We start from the raw sequence: 21,485 nt of genomic DNA, 5'->3' as shown, positions 1-21,485 counted from the left end.
GGTGTCAGAGTCTCACGGGAATCAGCTTGATCCCCCTCGAAGCAGTGCATCGGGCCAAACAGCCTTGTGGCAAGCACAGATAAACGAGCTTCTTCACTATGTCGAAACCACAATGCGAAAGTGTTATTTAGCATCGCTTACGAAGATCGAGCACCCTAGAACGACGCCAGAAGATCTATCTTGCCATTGTGGTCTTCGTTTACTCCATTGTGTTACGGATTTCTGCCATAAGTGCTAATGTTTGATCGTCATCAGTTTGTTTGCTGAGCTTCCGTCCCAATCATTTGACGGTTCTTTCTACATTCTTCAACAGGGCGAGTCGAGAGGCGCACCCTTTTGTCGCGGTCAACCGACATCGACTCGACAAATTCATCATGGTCAAGACCAAAGACTGAGGCAGTATTGTAGTGTTGTCTTCATGGGTGGCTTCAGCCACTTCGCCTACACATCACCCATGCTGGAACTATGCTGTGTCATGAAAGAGCATGCGTCTACGCTGTTGGTCTGCAGCAATCGTTAGGAATCTGTACAGAATAAAGCGAGCAGCTCAAGACAAGCGAAAGAGGCCTCAAGAACGTTTGCGCAATGTCTTGGTCTTTAGAAGATATACGCAGAGCACCTAGTCATCAGCAAACACCAGAGGTCAGTCAGCTATACTTAAGCCTACTCAATCCGATTTAATAGCTGAAGCACATCCGATCTTCATTGCGCCTTACTACGCCAGTATCACACACGATATGACAAACCCAAGCAAGTCCGAGGTGTCCCAGGACGAGAACGTGAGTGTACGTGCCATGCTTGAACGGCCTCAGCATCCAAAGCACTTTCCCTAACATTAACCGGTCTCAGAAAAAGTCGCCCAAGTGGATAGAAGTCGAGGACCTCAAGGCATACTACGCTACCCACGACCCTCCTGGTCGCAAGTATCCAGCCCCAACCGATGCAGAGTTCGAGGACTTCCACATCGATGCCTCAGCTGGAATCATTCAAGATGATGGACCTACTGCTGGCCAGATGAAAGAGGCCGCCAGGCTCGCAAGAAAGCCTTCAGGAAAATCAATTGTCAAGTCAGGAGCCCAGGCCGACGCAAAGGCTGCCGTGACAGCCAAGCCACCCATGACGAACACCAAGAAGGTGGCATACGAGGGTAAAGGCAAAGGCAAAAAGGTAGAAAGTAGCGACGAAGAGGATGAGGAAGAAGAAGGAGAAGAAGAAGATGAGAAGATGGAACCTAAAGAGGACCCCAATGCGAAGAGGTACAAGAACTGCAATGAATGTTATTGGTCGAAGGTCAAGTGCGAGCCAAGCGAGGAGTCGGGTGATGACGGAGCAAGGATCTGTGAGAGATGTGTCGAAAAGGACCTTCAATGCCACATCAGCATTGTAGGCACGCGACCAGTGGCTCGTCCTTCGTGGTCACCGGCTCCACGGGTCCGTCCTGCATGATACTTCGAGTCAATGACTTCATGGGCAGAGAGCCACATTCGACTTGCGCAGACTGGTAGGATGGAACAACGACAGCGATACATATCCCTGGAGAAGATAAATATACAGTCATGCTGCTCTTTCGGTCGTCTCAGATGATCGCGTGTCGTCGAGACACCACTGTACCGTAGCTTAGCTCGTTGTCAAAGCATCGCCAGGCAATATCCACAATCGTTACACTTTCTCCATGCTTCTGCTTGCCAATGTTGCCGCTTCAGTAGTCAAAAGTAGTCGATTCTCCGTGTGAATTGTGTACGCTCGAAAGAAAGATTGTACACAGCTTTTGCCTTGGGTAGGTCTGAGGATAATGTGACCTCCGAAGGGAACGTCTGGATGATATGTCTGAAGGCGACAAACACATCATAGCGTGGTTTCCAATCAGCCAAGATGATGAGATTGATGAGGCAGCATGATTGACGCTTTTCGATAGTAGGCTTTAGATATGAGTTATTCGGAGTGAAACGAGGGAACGAGCTGAGCCTGAGATATAATCAATCAACACACGTCATGTTTGGCCATAAGTCATGGTCGCGACGGTTTCGCGTCTCTCAATGACGCGCCCATGATCCCGATGGCTCATTCGTGAACACGAAACACAGCATGCACTCTTACGCGCACAACGGAAGATGCTCTCTGTCGTATGCAATCACGAAGCTCATGATATTGTGAGAGTATGAGCGTAGACGAGCAGTAAGTCGGAAACATATCTCTGACTGCAATACATACATCAAGCATATATTCAAAGCTTCAATCATTTTCATTTGTGGGTACTCTTTCTATTCTCATCACACTAACCATGAAGACTCTTTCGAATAAGCTGGCGATAGCGACTCCTTCGTTGGGTCTGCACGAATCAAATTCTCTGGACCGCAAAATACGTGCAGCATCCGAACAGGGCTTCGCTGGCATCGAGATTGTCTTTGGCGAGCTCGAGAGACACAGCCACAACCATCGCATCACTATTGATGCCGCCGCTCGAGCTGTTCGTCAGATGTGTGACATCTATTCCCTCGAAGTGATATCTCTGCGTCCGTTTGTGGATTTCCAGGGAAGTCGCACAAGTCTGGAAGCACGGTTGGCAAAAGCCAGTCTATGGTTGGATATTGCTCGCATCCTAGGAGCCACCTTCATCCAGGTTCCTTCCCAATTCGACATCAAGGCTTCCAGAGCCGAGGATGTGATCGTGCGAGAGCTCCAGCAACTGTCAGATCTTGCCAGTTTTGGATCGCCCGTCGTCAAAATAGCCTACGAACCTATGTCATGGGGTATATGCTACCCAACATGGGAAACGGCTCTTCGACTCACCAACCTTGTTGACCGCCCAAACTTTGGGATTTGTCTTGACACTTTCCATATTGGCACCAGACTTTGGGGTAGCCCTTTAGTGGCCTTCGGCAAGTACCTCAATGCAGATGCTCATCTGGTGGATTCTCTTCGTCGCTTCGTAGCAGAGTTCCCTCTCGAGAAGTTGTTCTTCGTACAGCCATCAGACGCGGAGCTACTTGACCCTCCTCTGTCGACATCACACCCTTGGTACGTAGAGGGCGAGGCAGCACAGATTACATGGTCGAAGCACGCAAGACCTTTTCCGCTAGAGAATGACATGGGAGGATATCTGCCTGTTGCCGAAATCTTGAAGGCGTGGGTTGTCGACAAAGGGTTTACGGAGTGGATCTCGTTCGAAAGCTTCGACCGCCGTATGGCCGACGAGTCCTACGATCCCAAAGGAGCTGCTGTCAGAGCTAGACAGTCCTGGCAGAAGATCCTACCCCTGATCTTGCCAGCAAGAGCTACCTTGTGATGATCACAATGGTCTTACGGACGAAGTTGTTATGACAAGATATGTGAAACGAACCGATTCTCAATTTCCATAAATACTCGATGCAAGCTTGAACGTTTAATGGAATGCTCTACAGTAGAAATTACACCTGTAGCGAGAGTGTCGCTCAAGTCCTTTGATTGACTTGATCCATATGTCTCGCAGCAAAGCACTGGTGTGACGGACAACACGACACAGCAGCCACAGAGGGTCCAAATTGGAAGCCGCTTGCGCATTTCGCTTGTGCGGACGTGCTTTGCGGCACGGAAGTGAGGTGGGGCTTTCTGCACACGGGCCCAACGCAATGGTGCTTGGGCCCCCTGTTCCACCGCGAGTGGTTCGAAGTTTGTTGCTGCAGATGTGTGTCTATCGAACCTGGTGTTTGGGTTGAGTTTGGTCGACTGCTGGGATGGCTGTAACTATGATCGGAATCAACAGAAACAGTCACCATATCATGCCCATTGTAAAGCTGCCAGCCGAGTCAACTCGTTTCTACACTGCAACCGAGGCATAAAGCACTACAGACGTTCGATAAAGCCCAAGTTCCGGCAAAGTTGCAATCCATTTGAAGCCGCAACGTCGCGCGAGGGCGCTTCCGACAACTTCTAGACCTGCACCTGTATTTCTACATTTGGCAAGTGAGGTGGGAGTGGCTTCACGTCTGTAAGCTTTGCACTTGAGGCCTTCTGACTTCTCTTGAAGACCAAAGAAGGTTTCCGATCTCGAGACGCGAGTGTTTCAAGTTGCGCAGTGACAACCATCTTTCTTTTTGTCACGGTTGATGATGTATCTTGCTTCGTAATCACGGCAGTTGGTGGATCAATTCTAGGGACTGCTCATTGACCTCGGCGTGGGACATTGTGCACCAGTAAGGGCATTATGTTATAAAATTATGGCATGAAGACTGAGCTCTCTCCAAAGCAAGTAACCTATTGATATTACGCCAGCGCTCGAAATGCAAGACAGAAATCAAGAACAAGTAAGCCTCTTCGACTACACTCGCTCGTAAGCCTGTATCGGCCGTGGTGAGGTGTTTCCAGCCCCGATTCTCTCCTCTTCGCCTCCACGACTTTGTATCCTCTCCTCGAATGTATCGATTTGAACACTGTGGAGGATACCACCCTCATGGAGTTTATTCGAGTTCGGTACGATCTCCTCCTCGCTGTCCGTCCGCGACACTCCGGCCCATTCAGAATCGGCACCTCCACGAATTGTGACCGTCGTCTTCATGGTGGCTCCTTTGCCGGCAAAGTCTTCCAAGGCTGTGGCCCCACTATTGGTGTAGACATGATTGCCATTCTTGTTGCGCTTCCAAGTCCTTGAGTTTTGCGCGGTCGAGCTCGAGATACCCATCAAAGACATGAACCTTTGTAGAAGTGGTCGCAAAGTGCCCAGATTACCAGCAGTAATTCCGATTCCGACCTCGACTGTGGTCCAGATGGCCACATCAGCCGTTCGCCAGAGGAATTCGCCTTTGTACTCCTTGATGGTCCAGACGTAAGGTAGTCGAATTATGGTCGCAGAACTTCCTACTGCAGCGAAGCCCAGAATGACTGCAACCACAGCTTTTTGATGACGATGCATCTGCAAGTCCTTCACGATAAAGATGGGTAGAATGCCGAAGACCCAGTCCGCCACCGAATTCAATGCTGAGACCACATAACTGGTGTCGGCCATGACCGAAGCGCTCAAACAATGACCATGATGATTCGGATCAAGATCCCACCAGAAGGAAATAGGCTTGCACTGGAATAGCACAATGCAGAAGTAGGTAATACCAAGTACTCCGCTGCAGTACATGATAAGCTTGATAATCCGGACATGCCATTTGTTGTTTGCAATCCGCAGGAAGAACAGGCCAATGGAGACCTTGAGCATCGATGTCGCCAAAGTGTAGAAGAGCTCACAGAAGAACCAGTACTAAAAAGTCTGTCAGGTGTTGTGCGATGCCGAAAGAGACATTCCACTCACCATAAGACCGATCTGAGCTGTGGCATCTGTCATCGTCTCACGACGTCTACCATTTCCATGTGCAAGACTGCCGAGCTGACATATTAGGTATCCTGTGAAGAGAAGCAAAGTCGCGAGCATAGCTCCATCATCCCATCCGACCTGGTTCAGCACTCGAGTTCTGGAGAACGGTCAGCTTATTGTCTTCTTGTGGGCAGCACTGAACGCACTTCACGTATACTCGTAGCCCCACAGATATCCAAGAGAGAACCAAGAAGATGACGCATACTGCCAGAATCTGGCTAGACCTGTCTTGCATTTTGCTGCCAGTGAATGTCGTTTGTGATAATGAAAGAGTTTCGAGTAGACTGTTTATGATGACATGACCTGCGAATAGAGAACAATGAAAAGAAGGACTGGAAAATGAATGTAAACAGGGTTGTAGAAAGGAAAATCAGGGGAGTAAAAGGTTAAAAGACCTAGCTTCGCAATCGATTACCGTCCAGTCATATAAGGACTTGCATTCGTGACAGTCGGTCCCCTACCGAGAGGCGCAGGTGCACATCAGAATCCAAATAGAAAGTCCCGTCTTGTGGAGCTCGCCCAACGTGTCCATCAGTGCTGGTCAATAGCCAAAGGCACTGGCTAGTATTTTAGCTTTGTAAATCTCGCTACCAGGGCCGCCGGCAAGCCTAAAAACCCGTGGCCCTTGCTCGCACCGGTCAGTCTTAGGAATCACGCCAAGCCATTTCTCACATTGGATTCTGAAACCATGTGTCGTCGCTGACCTCAGAGCTGTGACCTGGGTGATTCCGAAAGTGTTAGATGACTCGTGAATGGCCGTCTAAAATCGTGATTTGTATATCGGGTGGGCCTGAACAATGCTTCGTGTCTCGGGATGGCTCCCGCAACGCAATTGGACAACCATTCCCACGGTCAATCTGGTTGGAGCAATTATTGGAAGCGTTTAATATATATTTGATCAACGACTCGGTACTTCCCTGCCTTCTCAGCCGTCTCTTCCCACATCTCTGAAGTCTTCATGTGAGTTCAGGACTCGTCGACCGTTCGAGAAACGATTTAAACGACACCACGCGAACAAACTTTGCTCTCGTGCAGTGTGGCTTTGCATGGGTCTCTAACAAGGGTGAGGACGTTCTGTCGAGGGGGACACGACGAAGCACCCGTGCCTGCCGGCACGCAAGAACCTCGTTCGTACTTGAGTCGGTGTGCCCAGATTCAGCTGGGATGTTTGACTCCTGAAAGGTTGCGTGCGTTGCTTTGAACGAGCTTCAGATCCTCCGCGTTATCACGCGCTCATCCTGCTGTTCAGCTTGACATGCCCTAATTATCCAACAACGCGGTTATCATCGGCTGATCGGAGTGAACCTGCTATCTCGCCAACCCTACATTGTGACTACATCTCCCATCAGATAAGAGAATACATAGCACCATATAGCTTTCTTGTATCGAAAAAAATCACATTCTGACACCTCATCGAAAATTCTCTAAACTCGGGAACAAGCAAGACGAAGCAATTGGCACCAAAATGGCATCCGCGGACAAGCCCCATGGAGCTCCTCAGCCGGCGTACCTTCCTACAGCGGGCAGCATCTTGAATGCCGACAAAGGCTTCTACGACTCTCTAGCCAGCAGCAAATCCAGAACACTACAGCAAACCATCAACATCCCGCCACGCTCTGCCAAAGCATGGAAAGTTCCCGCCGGCAGTATCGTCCGCTTCTCCACGCCAGAAGGCGCTCAAGTAGGAGATTTGAACATCTGGAATCTGGCCAACCCGCGCGAGCGATTCTGGGCATCTCGCACGAGACAACTGCAAGCTAGTCATGTCACTGTGTATGATCGACTCTGGAGTTGCTTGCCTTATCTTAGACCTATGGTCACAATCATCGCGGACTCGTTGAAGGACTATGGCGTGGATCAATGGGGAGGCAGATGTCATGATCTTCTTGGCACTCGTTGTGATCCCTATGTAAACACAATGTTGACCGGAGATCAGTATGACTACCACTGTCATTCGAACTTGACCAGAGCCGTTGTGCCCTATGGATTGACGTAAGACTTGCTTTGACTTCTTTGACAACAGCATCAACTGACTGGCTTTTAGTGAGTTCGACGTCCATGATGTTATCAACATCTTCCAAGTCACTGGCCTGAATGCCGAGGGTAAATACTTCATGGAACCAAGCCCAGCAAAGAAATCCGATTATCTTGAGTTCTTCGCCGAGCAGGATGTCTTGATGGCACTATCTGCATGTCCTGGAGGTGATCTCAGCGCTTGGGGATGGGGAGAAGGAGGCGCTGGGGAGGAGGGTGAGAAGAAGAGCATGCTTGACTGCTGTCGCCCACTCAGAGCAGAAGTATACAGCCTGGACGACAAGTCGTTACTGGAAGGCTGGAAGCAATTTGAGCCACCGAAATATACTGGAATCCACGGTATGAAGGTGCCAGTTGGAGAGAATGTGTAGACATAATCCTGATCAAGCATGCCTGGAAACAAGAAATGTGTCACATGTTGTTGCATCGAAGCTGATTCACTGTCGAGACCAAAAGCAAAACTATCCTGGTCCCGGCTAGGAGTCGAACCCCAGCCCCTCCAGCTATACCCTTATAACTTGTCAGAATTCATTTATTACCGTAGTCCTCTGTTTGGTGTAACGGCTCAACCTCTCATGACCCACAAACCAAAAAAGCCCCCAGGCTCCGCCGTATGTCAAAATTGCAACAGGCAGCTGGATGACCGACATCTCAGTGACTCAGATCATGGACCTGGGATGGCTTTCTAATACCGAGGTGCTAGTTTTGCTATTTTGTTTTGCATAATAGTTTCTGCGCCTTATACAATGCGAGCTTCTTATTGCGCTCTACACTCTTCAGCACTCAGCTGGCTGCACGAATAAATCACGAAGAGTTTGCCTTGACAAGCTGTATTACCTGTGATTGATGATTGCAGGTAATATGAGTTCTCTCAAGTATATCCCGGGATGCCATGCGCTCTTCCATATTGGCCAATTGCCGCATCAACATTATCGAATCATCTGCTGCGAATCTCAGACCAGGATGCTTGTACTTTTGGGAGATGCTCGTCAATCGCTTGCTCGCCCCGTACAATTACTCCAGGAAGTACTTAAGTACGGGCGTCCGATGTTCAATCGCGTTAGAGAAACTAGACTATACCTGCTCGTACGGTAATTGGCTAAGCAAGCCAATTGATTATCGCGATTCCTGAGGATGAGTCGCAAGTACTCTAGAGGTGATAAGATACTGAATGTGTTCCGCAACGGTCGTCGAACCGATCAAGCTTGTATCGAGGCCATTGATTCTCGCATAGCTAGATCCATCGAGGCAGAAACGCTGTTTATGACCGAAAGATTGCAGCCACACGCTCCCAGTCACCCAGGAAGGCAAATTATCCTGTGGAAATGTCGCAATCTTTCCAAGGTGTACGTGGCCCTAACACCAGGTCATTCAGTCTTCGGACTAAGGAGTTTGCATCGTCATTATCACCGCTTCTCTGTCGTGAAGTGGATGCTTGGCAAATTTTCGGCCGAAAATTATAGAGATGGCGGGCGTTTGCAACAATGTTGCTTATCGCTAAGATGTTGGCATCAATATTGGGGAACCAATGTTTGCAAACTGTCTGCTGATTCGTTGGCAACACACAGACCATCTCATCACCCATTCTAGGATGTTCGACCTATGACCACAGCGCATCCGGATTGACAACGCCATTGAGTGACATATTATCAGGCATCTTGTTCAATTGCTCTAGCCAGAAGGTGGCATCAAAGTCATTGATCTGCGGCACATCGGTCCAAGATGGCATATCCGCAGCATCGTGCATTGGCAGATATCCAGTATTTTCGACCATGAACTCAGTACTAATAGGTGCTAGTGGTGTCGAATCGAGCATGGAGGTAGTCGTTGGTATGTAACCACTATCCTGGCTTGGTGCGGACTCCGGGCTACTGGTGTTGGGTGAGCCCGAGAGGTTCTGCTGCAAAGAGTCTCGGACTTTGTCGTATAGCCGCTGGACAACAGGTAAAGCTGCTCGAGCCACTATGTTGGACGCTTGTATATTGACCAGAATCGATAACGCTTGCTTGATCTTCTTCTCGATCGGCTCGATCTGACCGTGGCTTGGGTAGACGAGGGCGATGGCAGCGAGCGTAATAGCTGCGTTGGCGGGATAGAATCCAAAGCCGAAGTAGACGTAGTGATGTTTTCCAGAGAAGTCCATGAGAGCGTGCTGGTTGTCTATGGAGCCGATTGCGGCGTTCATGACGGCAATGCGACTCTCTGCGTGCATCGCGATAAAAGGCCGGTGCAACTCCATGATGACCAAGTTCAATCCACTCGAAGCTTCTTCTCTATGCAGTGGCAGATATGAGAAACTAGAATCGAGATAGGTCGCCGGGTCGTTAGGGTTGATATAATGTGGCATGCCCTTCAGCAAGTTGTTGAGGCTTTCATGGAAGGCCCAAACTGAGCTGTAGTCAGCATCCTGCTTGTCCAGACCAAATTCGCGAATCTCATGAATTTTGCGAGCAACAGCATATCTAAAGAGGAGCAAAGACAGTGGCGAGGGTGTGTGTTCATCCTTCGGGATGGGCACGGTCTTGGATGGGTCGTCAGGAAAAGGACAGTCAATCGGGAGGTTAACGTCACAGTCTTTCGCGTTGATGATACGTGGTCGACCGAGGTTCATCGCAGTACCCGAGTCCCAGCAGAACAAATTCACCCATACTCGTCTTCCGTACTCTTGGGACCAGAATTGCTCGAGGTTCTTTGCAAGCTCGGGACTGTTTGCAACGGGTCGTGGCTCTCGATGTAAATTCAATTGTTGTGCATGTCTGAAGTTGTCAGAAGGAGTGCTTGTAGATATTCAGACAGCTAGGTTGGACTTACCGGATACCATCACTGATAGCGTACCAGCTCTCAATCCCGCGACCGTTGTTCTTTAGCCAGCTCGCTCGGAGCAAATCATAGTCAACAACAGTAATGGTGCCATTGTGCCGACCAAGGAGTAACAGGAGCTCAGAAGCTACATCGTTGTACCTTCGGGACATATAGACAGCGGCTTTCTCATTGGTCGCATGCAGTAAACGAGCTATCTCTCGATCGTGTCGCATGTACTGGAGAATGACAGCAAGTAGCTCGAACGAAAATACCACGAAGTACGGCAAATCCTTACTGACGCCAGTACGTTGCGAAGCTGGTGTGCTGACTATTGTCGTCCACCTTTCAAGTTGAGCATCCATGTAGCATTTCTGACCAACATTGTATCGCCAATGCACCTCGTCGAAGTAGTAGTTGAATGCTTTCGCTAGCACCCCAGGGTCTGGAAGCTGAGCAGCGAGGATCCAGAACTTCGAGCATGGCTTGTTCTGGTCAAGGGGAGCTCTGGATGATACTTGGAAGACTTCTTCATCCTCAAGTAGCTGAATTTGATAAGCAAGAGTCTTGGAAAGGAGAACATTGATGATACCTTCTTCAGATCTGTGAAAGCATGAACATCGTAGAAGGACGAAAGTGCAGTACCGTCGGATGCAGTTTCTTGGAGGGTCGGATCATCTTCAGTAGTGTCATCGGCCGAAACAGGCGAGTGTGATTTGGATTCTGGTGCTGTGGATTGCGATCTTTTTAGTGTGTCAGATCAGATGCTAGAATCGTCGCGTTTGGATGGTCCTACGGCTGCTGTTCATAAATACATTTTGCTGCCACATTTCGGCCTACGCAATTTTGGCATGGCTTTTTCCTGTCGCACTTTGAAAGTCAGCGCGACTGCCATCATTTTCGGCCGACGTGTTGATTGCACCTTCTGCTTTCGTCTGTAACCGAATTAGAACAAGAGCTTCGCAACCAAGCTTAGATGACATAAACTGACCTATAACATTCTAAACATGCTGTCACAACGCGTTTTCTTTTGGCAGGAGGTGCCGCATTCAGCTTGGTATCTGTGACATGCTCCATCGGGTTGTGCGAAAGAAGGTGACCAGGTTTCACGTCGTGGTGTTATCCTGTCGAGAACGGTCTTGCCAAGCGGAGAATCGTCGGAGGCTTCAAGCTCTTGTTGACAACGACTTGGTCACGAACTCTGTTTCCTTGTCAACCTCCTCGCTTCAACAGACCAATTATGGTCAGATCAGGGACGATACGAGCAGACTTGCAGTGACTGAGGATGGGCGCTGTCTTCTTAAATGGAATCTGGAGCCGGTCTGAGTCTCAAGAAGGCCCGAACCCCGCTCCTCCCTTTGGCTCCGTCAAGAATGCCATGAAACAATGCTTGTCATAGCACGTTGTGTACTCTGCTCGATGGCTGACAACATACTCATGTTCATATTCCTCAAGTAGGTCGTCTAGCCTCCTCTGAATCAACAGTCTCCAAGCAGTATGTTCTCAACGACCACCAGCGCACAGTTGCATGCTTCTGTTGCCAGTTTCCATTTTGCTCGGACTTTACACTCACATCCAGGTCTTCTCCGACGACGCGCAATACGTGCTTGACATATCACTTGGCGAGAACGTGAACTACCAACCACGCGGTCCAAACATCCCATCCTACAGCTCCGCCACCTTTGCAATCTGATTGCAGCATCGCACATCCCAATAATTCATGCCGTCATACACGCTGGGAGCAAACTTCTGAGGCACAGCCTAGTGCGATCCGATCAGGAGTTGCATGGATGGTGTAGTTCAACTGCTGAGGTCTGACAGTCACCACCGACGTGCGCTCTTTGTCCAGCGTTGACCATGCCATACCATCAGATCGCTTCACCACATCCTCCAAGTTATCAATACCTGGAAGTCATCTACACTTACGGACTCTCTGAATATAGATAAATCTATCATGAGCTGGTCAAATCTACGACTCTTGCCAAAGGATTGCCTTTCGGCATGTGTGTGTGACACGACAGACCCCGAAACAAGCCTGAGGTCGACACACCAAACCGTACAGCCCTTTCGTACCAACTCTCCCTCATACTGGGACCAAGTTCGGCAACAAGAGCAGTCAGTCACGACCACTACCTGTTCTCTTTGCTCCGACGAGTGAAACCCAAGTCAAGTGGACGTTGCCCGCCTGAGAGGATACTCCGGGTCGATGCATGAGATTTTACTTCACGGTATGCAGGGGATCCCGAGACAGCGCCGTGTTGGTAGCCGTGATGATCTTCCGTATTGTGACGGAAGTAGAGCTATGCCTTGCGGGATACTGGTTTCATCTCTTATTCTCTTTGTTTCCCTAGTTCAGTAAAACTTTCCCCCCTGTCCCCTTGCCAATGATCTCTCTCGTTGCCCGTCACGACCTGTTCCCCTATCCCCTTTCCGGTCTCCTCGCTACGCAGCACGAAGACATCTACAATTCCCTTCTTGAAGAAAGGTAGATATGTAGGGGGGGAACACCATCGTTATCGATCTAGAGACCATATCGATCGTTTAATTCTCCTGCCTTTTGCGTTCTTTCTTTTTCCTGCAGCGGATACAGTGGCTAAGGTGGTGTGTACGGTAGCGGCATTTTCTCTATTCTTGAGCTTGTTCCTGGATACAGGAGCAAGGTTGTGCAAACAGAGAAGGTGGATAGAGTTTACATATATAAACACACACACAGACCAACGGGCAAGGAGAAGCAAAGAAGAAGTAAGAAGGGTGATACACTACCAAGGATCCTCGCACTACTAGAACGAACGCATCAAAGCCTGCACTAGTCTAAATATCCCTTGTATCCAATTTCTTTCTCCCTAATGAATACAAAGCTGGGTATAGAGCTTTAGACAGAGATGATTCATATCTAGAGTACATAGCTCGAAATAGGAGAGATAATGACGGGAACAGCGGATATTTGAAAAGACTGTCGTGGGGAGATAATAATCACAAATAATTACGCCGACGTTGCCCCCCGTCTACTACGGTGATCTAGGTCCAAAAGGCGTAGCAGCAGGCGTAACGAATTCTTGCCCATCGGTACAATAGCCATCTGTCCCTGCATCACTCTCCCCCTCGTGTCCCCTCCCCTCTACGTCCCTCCCCCTCTCAGTCTCCGTATCACTAAACGCAACTTCCTCCCCCTCCCCCTCACCCCCATCTCCCTCTTCCTTCTCAAAATCTCGTACTTCAAGCTCTTCACCACCTTCCACCCACACTTTGGCCAATTCGTCTTCAATCTCCTCTTTCCTACGTCGCCATCCCTCCACTTTCTCGAGTCTTTCTCGTAATTCGGCAATTTCCTTTTCCACGCTGTCTTTTTCGCTTTCTGTGCCGATGCGCTGCACTTCCCACTCGTCTCCTTGAGCTCCAAGTCCCAGTGTCAAAACAAAATCATGATGGCGCTTCAGACTCGCTCTCGTGGAGATGGTGAGCAGAGTGACTCCCCTCTGCTTGAGCGTCTCGTAAAGTAAACCCTCCACATCACTGCTCACGGCAGAAGTCCCTTCATCTATGACTGCAAAAGCCGGGGCATGATACAGCAATCTCGCAAAAGAAATCCTCTGTTTCTCTCCTCCCGACAGGACGTCTTTCCACGTCTTTCTGGTGTCGAAGCCGCCTTCACGGGTGGGCAAGTAGCCGAGACGGACATCGGTGAGGATTTGTTCGAGTTCAGAGTCGCGGCGTGAGGAAGCGCGCATGTCGAATTCGGTGTGTGGGTAGATGATCTGGTCGCGAAGGGTGCCAGGGGAAAGATAGGGCCGTTGGGGGAGGAACATGATGCCATCTTGTCCCACGCTGCGGGGGCGAGATACCAGACCGCGATAGACGGGCCAAAGACCAGCCAAGATACGGGCGACTGCGCTTTTTCCTGCACCGTTGGGACCAATGATGAGGATATGTTGGTTGGATTGGATGACAAAGTTGAGGTTGTCGAGGAGCTCTTCTCCGCCTTGGGGCCAGAGACCAGGGGCTACAACGGGTGCGTTTTCGAAGCGCACGCCGGAGAAGCCTTTGTGTAGAGTTCCTTGTACGTCTGCGAGAGAGTAGAGTTCAGGGTATGTGTTGCGAGGAGGATGGTAGGCAGAGGCGTGAACGCGATGGAGTGTGCTGATAAGAGTGTAGACGCGAGAGGTGTAGCCTGCCAGTTCCGACAGGTCTTTCAGACTGTACATCATACGACCACCTGCATCAGCAAGCGAAAGCATGAGACGTTTGTTTGTGATGAAGTTCTGAGTACGATTCCCAGACTCGTCTGTTGGTGTTTGAGCCATGAGTGCGGCCTCTGAGGCAGGCCGTGTGATCTTCTTGTCACCAGCCTCTGCAAGTCCGCCCCAGGCGGGCAAGAAGACGGGCAATGAGGTGATGAGGTAGCCAAAGGCACTCCATGAGTACTTGAGCACAAAGTCTTCAAGCATGTTGTAGCGAATCTTGAGGCTGTAGATGCCCTCCATCCATCTCTTGAGCTCTTGGAAGCCCTTGTCCAAGAAGAGCTTCTCCATTTGATCGCCGCCGTAGAAAGCGACTTCTTCTGCATTGGCGATCAATCGAGCATGGAGAGCACGGAAGTCACCTTCTCGCTTGCCCTCGACAGCCTTTAGCTTACCGAATGGAGGCGAAAGTCTTCTGAGTAGTGTGGCAGTAGCAAAATAGTTGGCTAGCAAACCAGTCAAAGCCAGAGGACCTAGGGAGCGGTACAGCTGGTAGTTGAAGACCACCAAGTCTACCAGAGGCTTCCCCAGGCTCGAGTAGAGAGTGGCAGCCGAGTCGCAGAACAGAGTCAGGTCTTGAGTGACAAACTGATCCGCGCCGTGACCAATGCCTCCGTCGAGATTGGAGAGCTTGTAGAAGTTGAGGTTGTCGTTGAGGTAGAGGTCGTGAATGTAGCGAGTGAGGCGAGTGCGGAAGGCTATCGAGACCTTTGACTGCAGGAACTTGATCATGCTGTTTGTGTAGCTTGCCAGACCTCCGATGGTACACCATTTGGCGATGCCCCACAGGAAAGGCTTGCCTCTGCCGGCGACCAAGTCTCTGACAATTTCACCGTCGAGACGTGCGACGACCAGTGAGAGGTATGTTCGGAGAAGCAGGAAGACGCCATGACTGAAGAGCAGCCCCGTCTCTTTGCTGCCCCATCTTGGGATCAGAATGTTCATCAGACTGAGGAACTGATGTAGGAAGGCAAGATTCAAGCCAGGCTTTGTCTGGAGAGGAGGGACTTGGGGGAGGCTGCTGTCGCTGAGACCGACAGCTCTCGGCGGTTGCAGGAACAGGCGACGATGTGCATCGAAAGTGGTGTTCTTGGTAGGATTGATGACGACTTTTGCCGTGGACGACTTGTATGCAACGTAGATTGTGCGCGTGCCGTCCTTTGCTCTCAGCCCGGAGTTGCGCCTGAGCAGTCGGCGCCCCGTCTCCTTCTCCTTTCGGCTTTCGACCCACCACGTATAGGAGGCATAGCTTCCGCCAACGAGACCGAGAGTGAAGAAGAGCGCTGCCGCTAGGCGCAATGTGGGGGATGTACGTTTTAGTCGTCGATGGAGGCGGTCGACCAAGCGGCTGAGGAGAGCTCGGAGGGCTTCGTCCGGCTTGTGCCGTAGTGTCGACTGCGCTGCCATTGCAGATTCACATTACGCGTGGTGTTTGGTTGTGAGATGATGTCTTAGGCGCTGAGAAAGGACATGTCAGTGTGAGTACGAGCAGGCACGAAACTGGTCTCTCTTTGATCATGCACATTCCGAGGTCGCATGTGATGCTTGGCGTCCCCCACATTCCACATCCCACATCCCGCCTCCACGTTTCCGGCATGATCGGAACTTCCTGTTTGGGAACATACGAAAATAGTATTGCTGCTTCTACGAGTACAATTGAGCAGAAGACAGGAAATGCGGAACAAAGGCTGGGAAGCCATGAAACAGGGCAGAACTAACGCCAAAGAAACCAACGTGGTATAACCCGCTCCGAAACAAAATTGCTGATACACGTCTCTTACTCGCAGTCCATGGGCTGCAGGAAAGCAACATCCTCGTCGGTAAAATCTTGCAACAGCTTGTGGGGCGAGCGAGTCTTCATGCGAGCCTTGGGTCTGCTTTGAGGACTGACGATGCTGTTCTGAGCGCTCAGGTTGGGCATTGATGAGTGGCCGAGAGGGTACTTTGTCTTGGGCGATGACAGGTCGTCGAGCATCGAGTCGTTCTGCTGCTGCTGCTCGTCATCGAAGTAGTTGTCGAGATCCTCCTCGATCTCGTCTGCGTAGCTTCTCTTGAGTGTGTTGGTCTTTGGTGTTTGCGGCATGTCGATTGAAGATGCCATGGTTGACTGTGTGTATGACAGGCTGGGAGCGGACGAGGTGGGTTGAGAGTTGAAGCCGCCAATCTTGTGCAGACCACAGAAAGGAGCCAACTCGGAAGGCTTGGTGTAGAGTTCCGGCGCACTGCTGGTGGGCATCTCATTTTCAGAGTTGGCCGAGATGCTGGCGGGATGCATGTAGGACATGGTCGGCACTGGCAGTGACTTGTGTGTCTTGTATCCTTCGGGCACCGACTTGCGGACGCGCATACCGACGTTGATGAGGAGCGACTGCACATGGTCCGGTTGTTGGGGCTTCAGGGGGCGTGAGTACTCATCAATGTCTGTCGAGCATGGCGCTGATGATGAGCCCAGGCTTGTGAAGAAGGACTTGATCGACGACTGGTTCGATGCTTGGAACTGGCGCTTGCGTACATGTGACATGGTCGTGTTGTGCAGTGTGGTGTACAGTCTAGTTATGCAGCAAGATGTTGTATATGGAAGGGACACGAAGAAAGGTGGATGGAAGAGTGGCCGAAATCGAGGCCCGCTTGCGCCGACTACGCGTAAAGTGCTTCGCGAAACTTTCACGTCCCGTTGGCATGACAATCACCTGCCTTGTCCCCCTTGTCGTCATGCCACTACCCAAGTCAACCACTAATTCCGATGACAACTTCGTCCATGAGCCCGAATCTACTCCACTCTTCTATTCTTGATGTCAATCCAGGATAGCATACTGCGACAGTCAGGCTAACTAGATGCTTCGCTACCAAGACGCATTCGCCGTGACTACAGCTGCATCGATCATGGTCACAACATGGCTATTTTGCCCTATCGATTCTTGGGAATCCCGACCTGTCGCTTTTGCTTGCCCTTATGCAGCGTCGAGACCCTTCGTGGCTATCCAAGTCTAGGAATGACCATGCTGAAACTCGACTGCTACGCTAACTTTCGATGCATATTTTTGACTTTTTGACTTCTCTTGGACAAATGCCATCTATATCACGCACTTTCGCCTGCGACTCGGCTTGCACACGCCAGTATACCGCACAAGTCTCAACTGATGCTGTATATGCATCGATGCATCTCTTCGGCCTTATTTCCAAAAGTCGTCAACTCGGTTAGACGCTCGTGCCTAGAGCCGCATGAACCAAGTCCAGCCCTGCGCTCCGTGGCGCAATATGAAACAGACACATGGCCCACCACGTTTTCCCCTTTGCTCCATCCTTCTAATCATGTCAACGTGTCTGGTCTGGTATAGATGACTTCTCACCTTTCCGCTCGCTACAGGACTCAGTTCGCCCATGTCAACCCCTCGCTTACTTTTACTTCCAAACACGCTAGTGCAGCTCTTTGATGAAAGTTTGCTCTTTGCACAACCTCGATCACAGAAGACCTATCCCGGTCGCTCTCAAACACGTTCTGTTCCTCAACCACTGCTCGATCTCTGTGATTCAGCCATAGTTGCTCGAATCTAATTGGCCTAGAGTACAGGTCTCTCCCAGGCTCGGCCAACTCTCTACCGTTGACCATAGCCGATCAAACCTCACGACATCTGCTCATACCTTCTGCCCCGCTATCTTCTCTTGCGAAACATGCTATCCCCTGCGAAACGGCTATGCAGGTACCGACTTGGCATCTGTTATCATGAGCAAAACCTCTTTACAGACTCTGCCTTGGTAGTACATAAGTTACAGAATACGGCCGCAGTCCTGTGCCGTTGTAGGTCATCCTCTCGTCCTTCTTTTCTTCGTTCTATTAGCCTTGAAGGCTCATTCTTTTGTTTGAACAGTTCCCTGGTGGAATCTGCTTTTCCTTCTCAAGTCGTCTCTAGGCCTTGACGGTCTACATTTTCATTCTTCTCACTCTCTTGGAATAGTCCTAGCGACACGTCCTATTTTCTTGCAACATGGCTCGTTTCGCCGCCCTCCTGCCTCTTGCTTGTGCGCTGGGCGCCTTTGCCCAGAGTGTCGCATACAATGACCCCAACACTGGCATCGATTTCATGTCCTACGAAGATACAAAGTCGGGTGCACGCTTTGGTGTCGCTACGCCTGAGACTTTGGGTGCCGACTTCATCGGCCAGATCGTTGCCCCCACTACTGAAGGATGGGCTGGTCTTGACATGTCCGCCCAGATGGCAAACCACATCTTGGTCGTCGCGTGGCCAAACGGCGATGAGGTCATGTCATCTATTCGCGAGGCTACTGGTTACACCACTCCTCCAGTCTACACTGGCAACGCAACTATAACTCCCATCGCTAATGGTACTTTCGTCAACAGTACTCACTTTGCTTACACCTTCCTCTGCAATGGCTGTATCACTGGTGATTCAGATAGCTTCCCCAACACTGTCGCAGGCAACGCTTTCGGATGGGCTTACTCCAGCGACGCTCCAGCTAGCCCTTCTTCTGGAGATACTGCTTTGAACATGCATTCTGGATTCGGTGCTTTCGCAGTCATCTTTGCTAATTCTTCTTCTGCGAGCTACGATACTTGGGCATCGTGGGCAGAGGCTGCAGTTTCGGACCCTGCTCCTAGCGTTCCTGGAAATGGCAGCACGGGTACAAACCCCACCGTGGGCAACAATGGCACTTCTACCATCCCTGTTGCTACTACCTTGAACACGACTTACGACTACATTATTGCTGGTGCTGGTCCCGCTGGTATTATTGTGGCTGAGAGACTCGCCGAGACTGGCGCTGAAGTTCTTCTCATTGAACGTGGTGATGCATCTACATATGTGACGGGTGGTCGTGCTGTTGAGTCTTGGAACGAAACTGTCACTCAGTACGATGTTCCCGCTATGGCTTACTACCTCTCCACTGCCGGCGTCACCAATGAGTACTGCACTGACACTGCTGATCAAGCTGGATGTCTCCTTGGAGGCAGCAGCATGATCAACGCTCTCATGTTTGTCCGTCCTCAAAAGCGCGATTTTAACGACAACTGGCCTGCCGGCTGGAAATGGTCTGATGTCGCCCCCTCAGCCGAAAGCTTCTACTCGAGAAACCCTGGCACTATCTCTCCTTCCAAAGATGGTCAACGCTACGATCAAGGGGCTTACGATGTACTATCTACTTTCTTCTCCAGCAATGGATGGTCTTCCGTCAATGCACTGGAAGAGCCCAATAAGAAAATTGATGTCTTCTCGCACCCTCCCTGGAATATCCAAGATGGACTGAGAGCTGGCCCTGTGTTGACATATCTTCCTCTCGCTAAGGCAAAGAAGAACTTCCACATTCAACTCAACAGTACTGTGATCCGTGCTGTCCGCGAATCCTCTTTCATCACTGGTGTCGAGATCGAACTTGTGGATGGGAGCCGTCAAATCGTCAATGTCAAGACTGGGGGTAAAGTCGTTCTTGCAGGTGGTGCCCTCAGCACTCCTCGTATCCTCATAAACTCTGGCATTGGCCCTTCTGATCAGATTAAGATTGTTCAGGGCGGAAGCGTTGGCGTCACCCTCCCTGAAGAAGCAGAGTGGATTGACCTGCCCGTAGGTAAAGGCCTCAAAGACCATCCCATCGTGACTCTGAAATTCAAGACCAAATCTTCCCTGGCTTCTCTGAATACTACAGCTTTCACCTCCCCCTCTCAGGCAAACGTCGATCTCTTCGCCCAAGGAAACGGTCTTCTGGTTCAAGGTGGCCAACGTCTAAACTTCTGGTCCTCGGTGAACGGCTCAGATGGCATCGAGCGTTTTGTTCAAGGAACCTGCAACTCACCCTCCAATGACACTATCAAGATGAAGATATACCTAACTCATGGTCTTACATCTACTGGCGAGATTGGAGTTACCGCGGATGGAAGAACAAAGTATCTGCAGCAACCGTGGTTGAACACGCAAGAAGATAAAGATGCTTTGGCTTCCTTTATCGATCGACTCGTTTCTTTCACCAAGACTGCGAATTCAACATTGAGCTTGGATGCTGGGCTCACCGCGTCTTCAAATGTCACGGGAGCGGAGTTGATCAAGACCTTTGTTACGGGAAGTCATTTCGTGGGTACGGCGAAGATGGGAGAAAAAGATGGGAGGAATGGCGGTGATGCGGTTGTGGATCTTGATACAAAGGTGTATGGTACTGATAATCTGTTTGTGGTTGACGCTTCATTCCACCCCGATCTACCTACAGGAAATACACAGGCTATTGTTATGGTGGCTGCTGAAGCTGCGGCGAAGAAGGTGGCTGCTGTTGCTGTTGGAGCTTCTGGTAATGGCACTACTCATGCTGCTTCATCGACTATCGCGCCATCTTCTGCCATCACCTCTGCTATCGCTACTTCTACCGGCAAGGTATCGGCGACCATTACAAACGCACCAAATACCTCAGCAGCCAGCACGACAACAGCGACATTCACCGGTACTACAGCCATCACTTCTGTAGCCGTACCCAGCCCTGCATACACCGAAGTACCCAGATACGGCAGATGTGGCGGTATTGGATATGATGGACCCACAAAATGCGCAGAAGGATCGAGTTGTAAAGTCCAGAATGATTGGTATCATCAATGTGTTTGAGAATGATAGTGTGGCAGGTGGCGATGGGTTGGGTCTTTGCAGATGTACAAGTTTGAGGGGTTTTTGGTATAGATGTCTTTTCTCTTGGTCTTTTACTTTGGGCTTTGGCTTTTTGACTCTTTGTCTTGAGTGGGGAGTGTGGGTTTTAATGTGCTGTGGACTTGTATTTGCTCATGGTCATGAGAATACCTCATTCATACATTCCATCAAGAAAACTGATCCTATATGTGATATACTTGGGCGACGACCTCCACGAAACCTCGCTGTCCGCGTACAACATACAAACAGTATATCCAACGATTATCACCCCAGGTGTTGTATCTCCTACTTGTCCACCAATTCGTGAAAAACAAACACAATCACATGTCAAAAAGCTCCTCCACCCTCCGATGGAAAAAAGAGAAAAAAAAGTCATGATTTGGTCAAAGAATTTCATCCCCGCCCTATACCAAACGCACGAGCCACCCCCCCCCCCCC

The 21,485-nt window shown here is 50.2% G+C and overlaps 9 protein-coding genes across 9 annotated transcripts; 5 read left to right on the top strand and 4 right to left on the bottom strand.

Moving 5' to 3' along the window:
- Positions 1-585: 585 nt before the first annotated feature.
- Positions 586-1,446, top strand: AUEXF2481DRAFT_30530 (uncharacterized protein; the record flags this gene model as incomplete). Its single annotated transcript, XM_013487047.1, has 3 exons — positions 586-646; positions 685-785; positions 850-1,446. The coding sequence occupies 3 exons, from the start codon at positions 586-588 to the stop codon at positions 1,444-1,446; spliced, it is 759 nt and encodes a 252-aa protein (XP_013342501.1).
- Positions 1,447-2,224: 778 nt separating this feature from the next.
- On the top strand, positions 2,225-3,354 carry AUEXF2481DRAFT_41159 (uncharacterized protein). Its single transcript, XM_013487097.1, has one exon. The coding sequence runs from the start codon at positions 2,282-2,284 to the stop codon at positions 3,284-3,286; it is 1,005 nt and encodes a 334-aa protein (XP_013342551.1). The 5' UTR covers positions 2,225-2,281; the 3' UTR covers positions 3,287-3,354.
- A 943-nt stretch (positions 3,355-4,297) lies between these two features.
- On the bottom strand, positions 4,298-5,573 carry AUEXF2481DRAFT_6038 (uncharacterized protein; the record flags this gene model as incomplete). Its single annotated transcript, XM_013486996.1, has 3 exons — positions 4,298-5,224; positions 5,276-5,435; positions 5,485-5,573. 3 exons carry the CDS (start codon positions 5,571-5,573, stop codon positions 4,298-4,300), a joined length of 1,176 nt encoding a protein of 391 aa, XP_013342450.1.
- Positions 5,574-6,702: 1,129 nt separating this feature from the next.
- On the top strand, positions 6,703-8,014 carry AUEXF2481DRAFT_73729 (uncharacterized protein). The gene is made up of 2 exons (XM_013487191.1): positions 6,703-7,330; positions 7,383-8,014. The coding sequence occupies exons 1-2, from the start codon at positions 6,804-6,806 to the stop codon at positions 7,741-7,743; spliced, it is 888 nt and encodes a 295-aa protein (XP_013342645.1). The 5' UTR covers positions 6,703-6,803; the 3' UTR covers positions 7,744-8,014.
- A 958-nt stretch (positions 8,015-8,972) lies between these two features.
- On the bottom strand, positions 8,973-11,248 carry AUEXF2481DRAFT_30526 (uncharacterized protein; the record flags this gene model as incomplete). Its single annotated transcript, XM_013487046.1, has 5 exons — positions 8,973-10,128; positions 10,184-10,716; positions 10,764-10,914; positions 10,987-11,106; positions 11,163-11,248. The coding sequence occupies 5 exons, from the start codon at positions 11,246-11,248 to the stop codon at positions 8,973-8,975; spliced, it is 2,046 nt and encodes a 681-aa protein (XP_013342500.1).
- Positions 11,249-12,754: 1,506 nt separating this feature from the next.
- AUEXF2481DRAFT_284096 (uncharacterized protein) lies at positions 12,755-15,892 on the bottom strand. The gene is made up of 2 exons (XM_013487217.1): positions 13,411-15,892; positions 12,755-13,272 (listed from the first exon to the last, which is right to left on the bottom strand). Exons 1-2 carry the CDS (start codon positions 15,814-15,816, stop codon positions 13,180-13,182), a joined length of 2,499 nt encoding a protein of 832 aa, XP_013342671.1. The 5' UTR covers positions 15,817-15,892; the 3' UTR covers positions 12,755-13,179.
- A 294-nt stretch (positions 15,893-16,186) lies between these two features.
- AUEXF2481DRAFT_6035 (uncharacterized protein) lies at positions 16,187-16,930 on the bottom strand (the record flags this gene model as incomplete). The annotated part of the gene is made up of 1 exon (XM_013486995.1): positions 16,187-16,930. One exon carries the CDS (start codon positions 16,928-16,930, stop codon positions 16,187-16,189), a length of 744 nt encoding a protein of 247 aa, XP_013342449.1.
- Positions 16,931-17,701: 771 nt separating this feature from the next.
- On the top strand, positions 17,702-18,282 carry AUEXF2481DRAFT_284091 (uncharacterized protein). Its single transcript, XM_013487216.1, has 2 exons — positions 17,702-17,842; positions 17,979-18,282. Exons 1-2 carry the CDS (start codon positions 17,791-17,793, stop codon positions 18,167-18,169), a joined length of 243 nt encoding a protein of 80 aa, XP_013342670.1. The 5' UTR covers positions 17,702-17,790; the 3' UTR covers positions 18,170-18,282.
- Positions 18,283-18,395: 113 nt separating this feature from the next.
- AUEXF2481DRAFT_30523 (carbohydrate-binding module family 1 protein) lies at positions 18,396-21,008 on the top strand (the record flags this gene model as incomplete). Its single annotated transcript, XM_013487045.1, has 1 exon — positions 18,396-21,008. The coding sequence occupies one exon, from the start codon at positions 18,396-18,398 to the stop codon at positions 21,006-21,008; it is 2,613 nt and encodes an 870-aa protein (XP_013342499.1).
- Between the last annotated feature and the right edge of the window lie 477 nt (positions 21,009-21,485).

Source organism: Aureobasidium subglaciale (assembly GCF_000721755.1).
Source record: "Aureobasidium subglaciale EXF-2481 unplaced genomic scaffold scaffold_14, whole genome shotgun sequence".
NCBI lineage: Eukaryota > Fungi > Ascomycota > Dothideomycetes > Dothideales > Saccotheciaceae > Aureobasidium > Aureobasidium subglaciale.
Note: the sequence above shows the minus strand (reverse complement) of the source record. Positions and strands in the feature narration are given on the sequence as shown.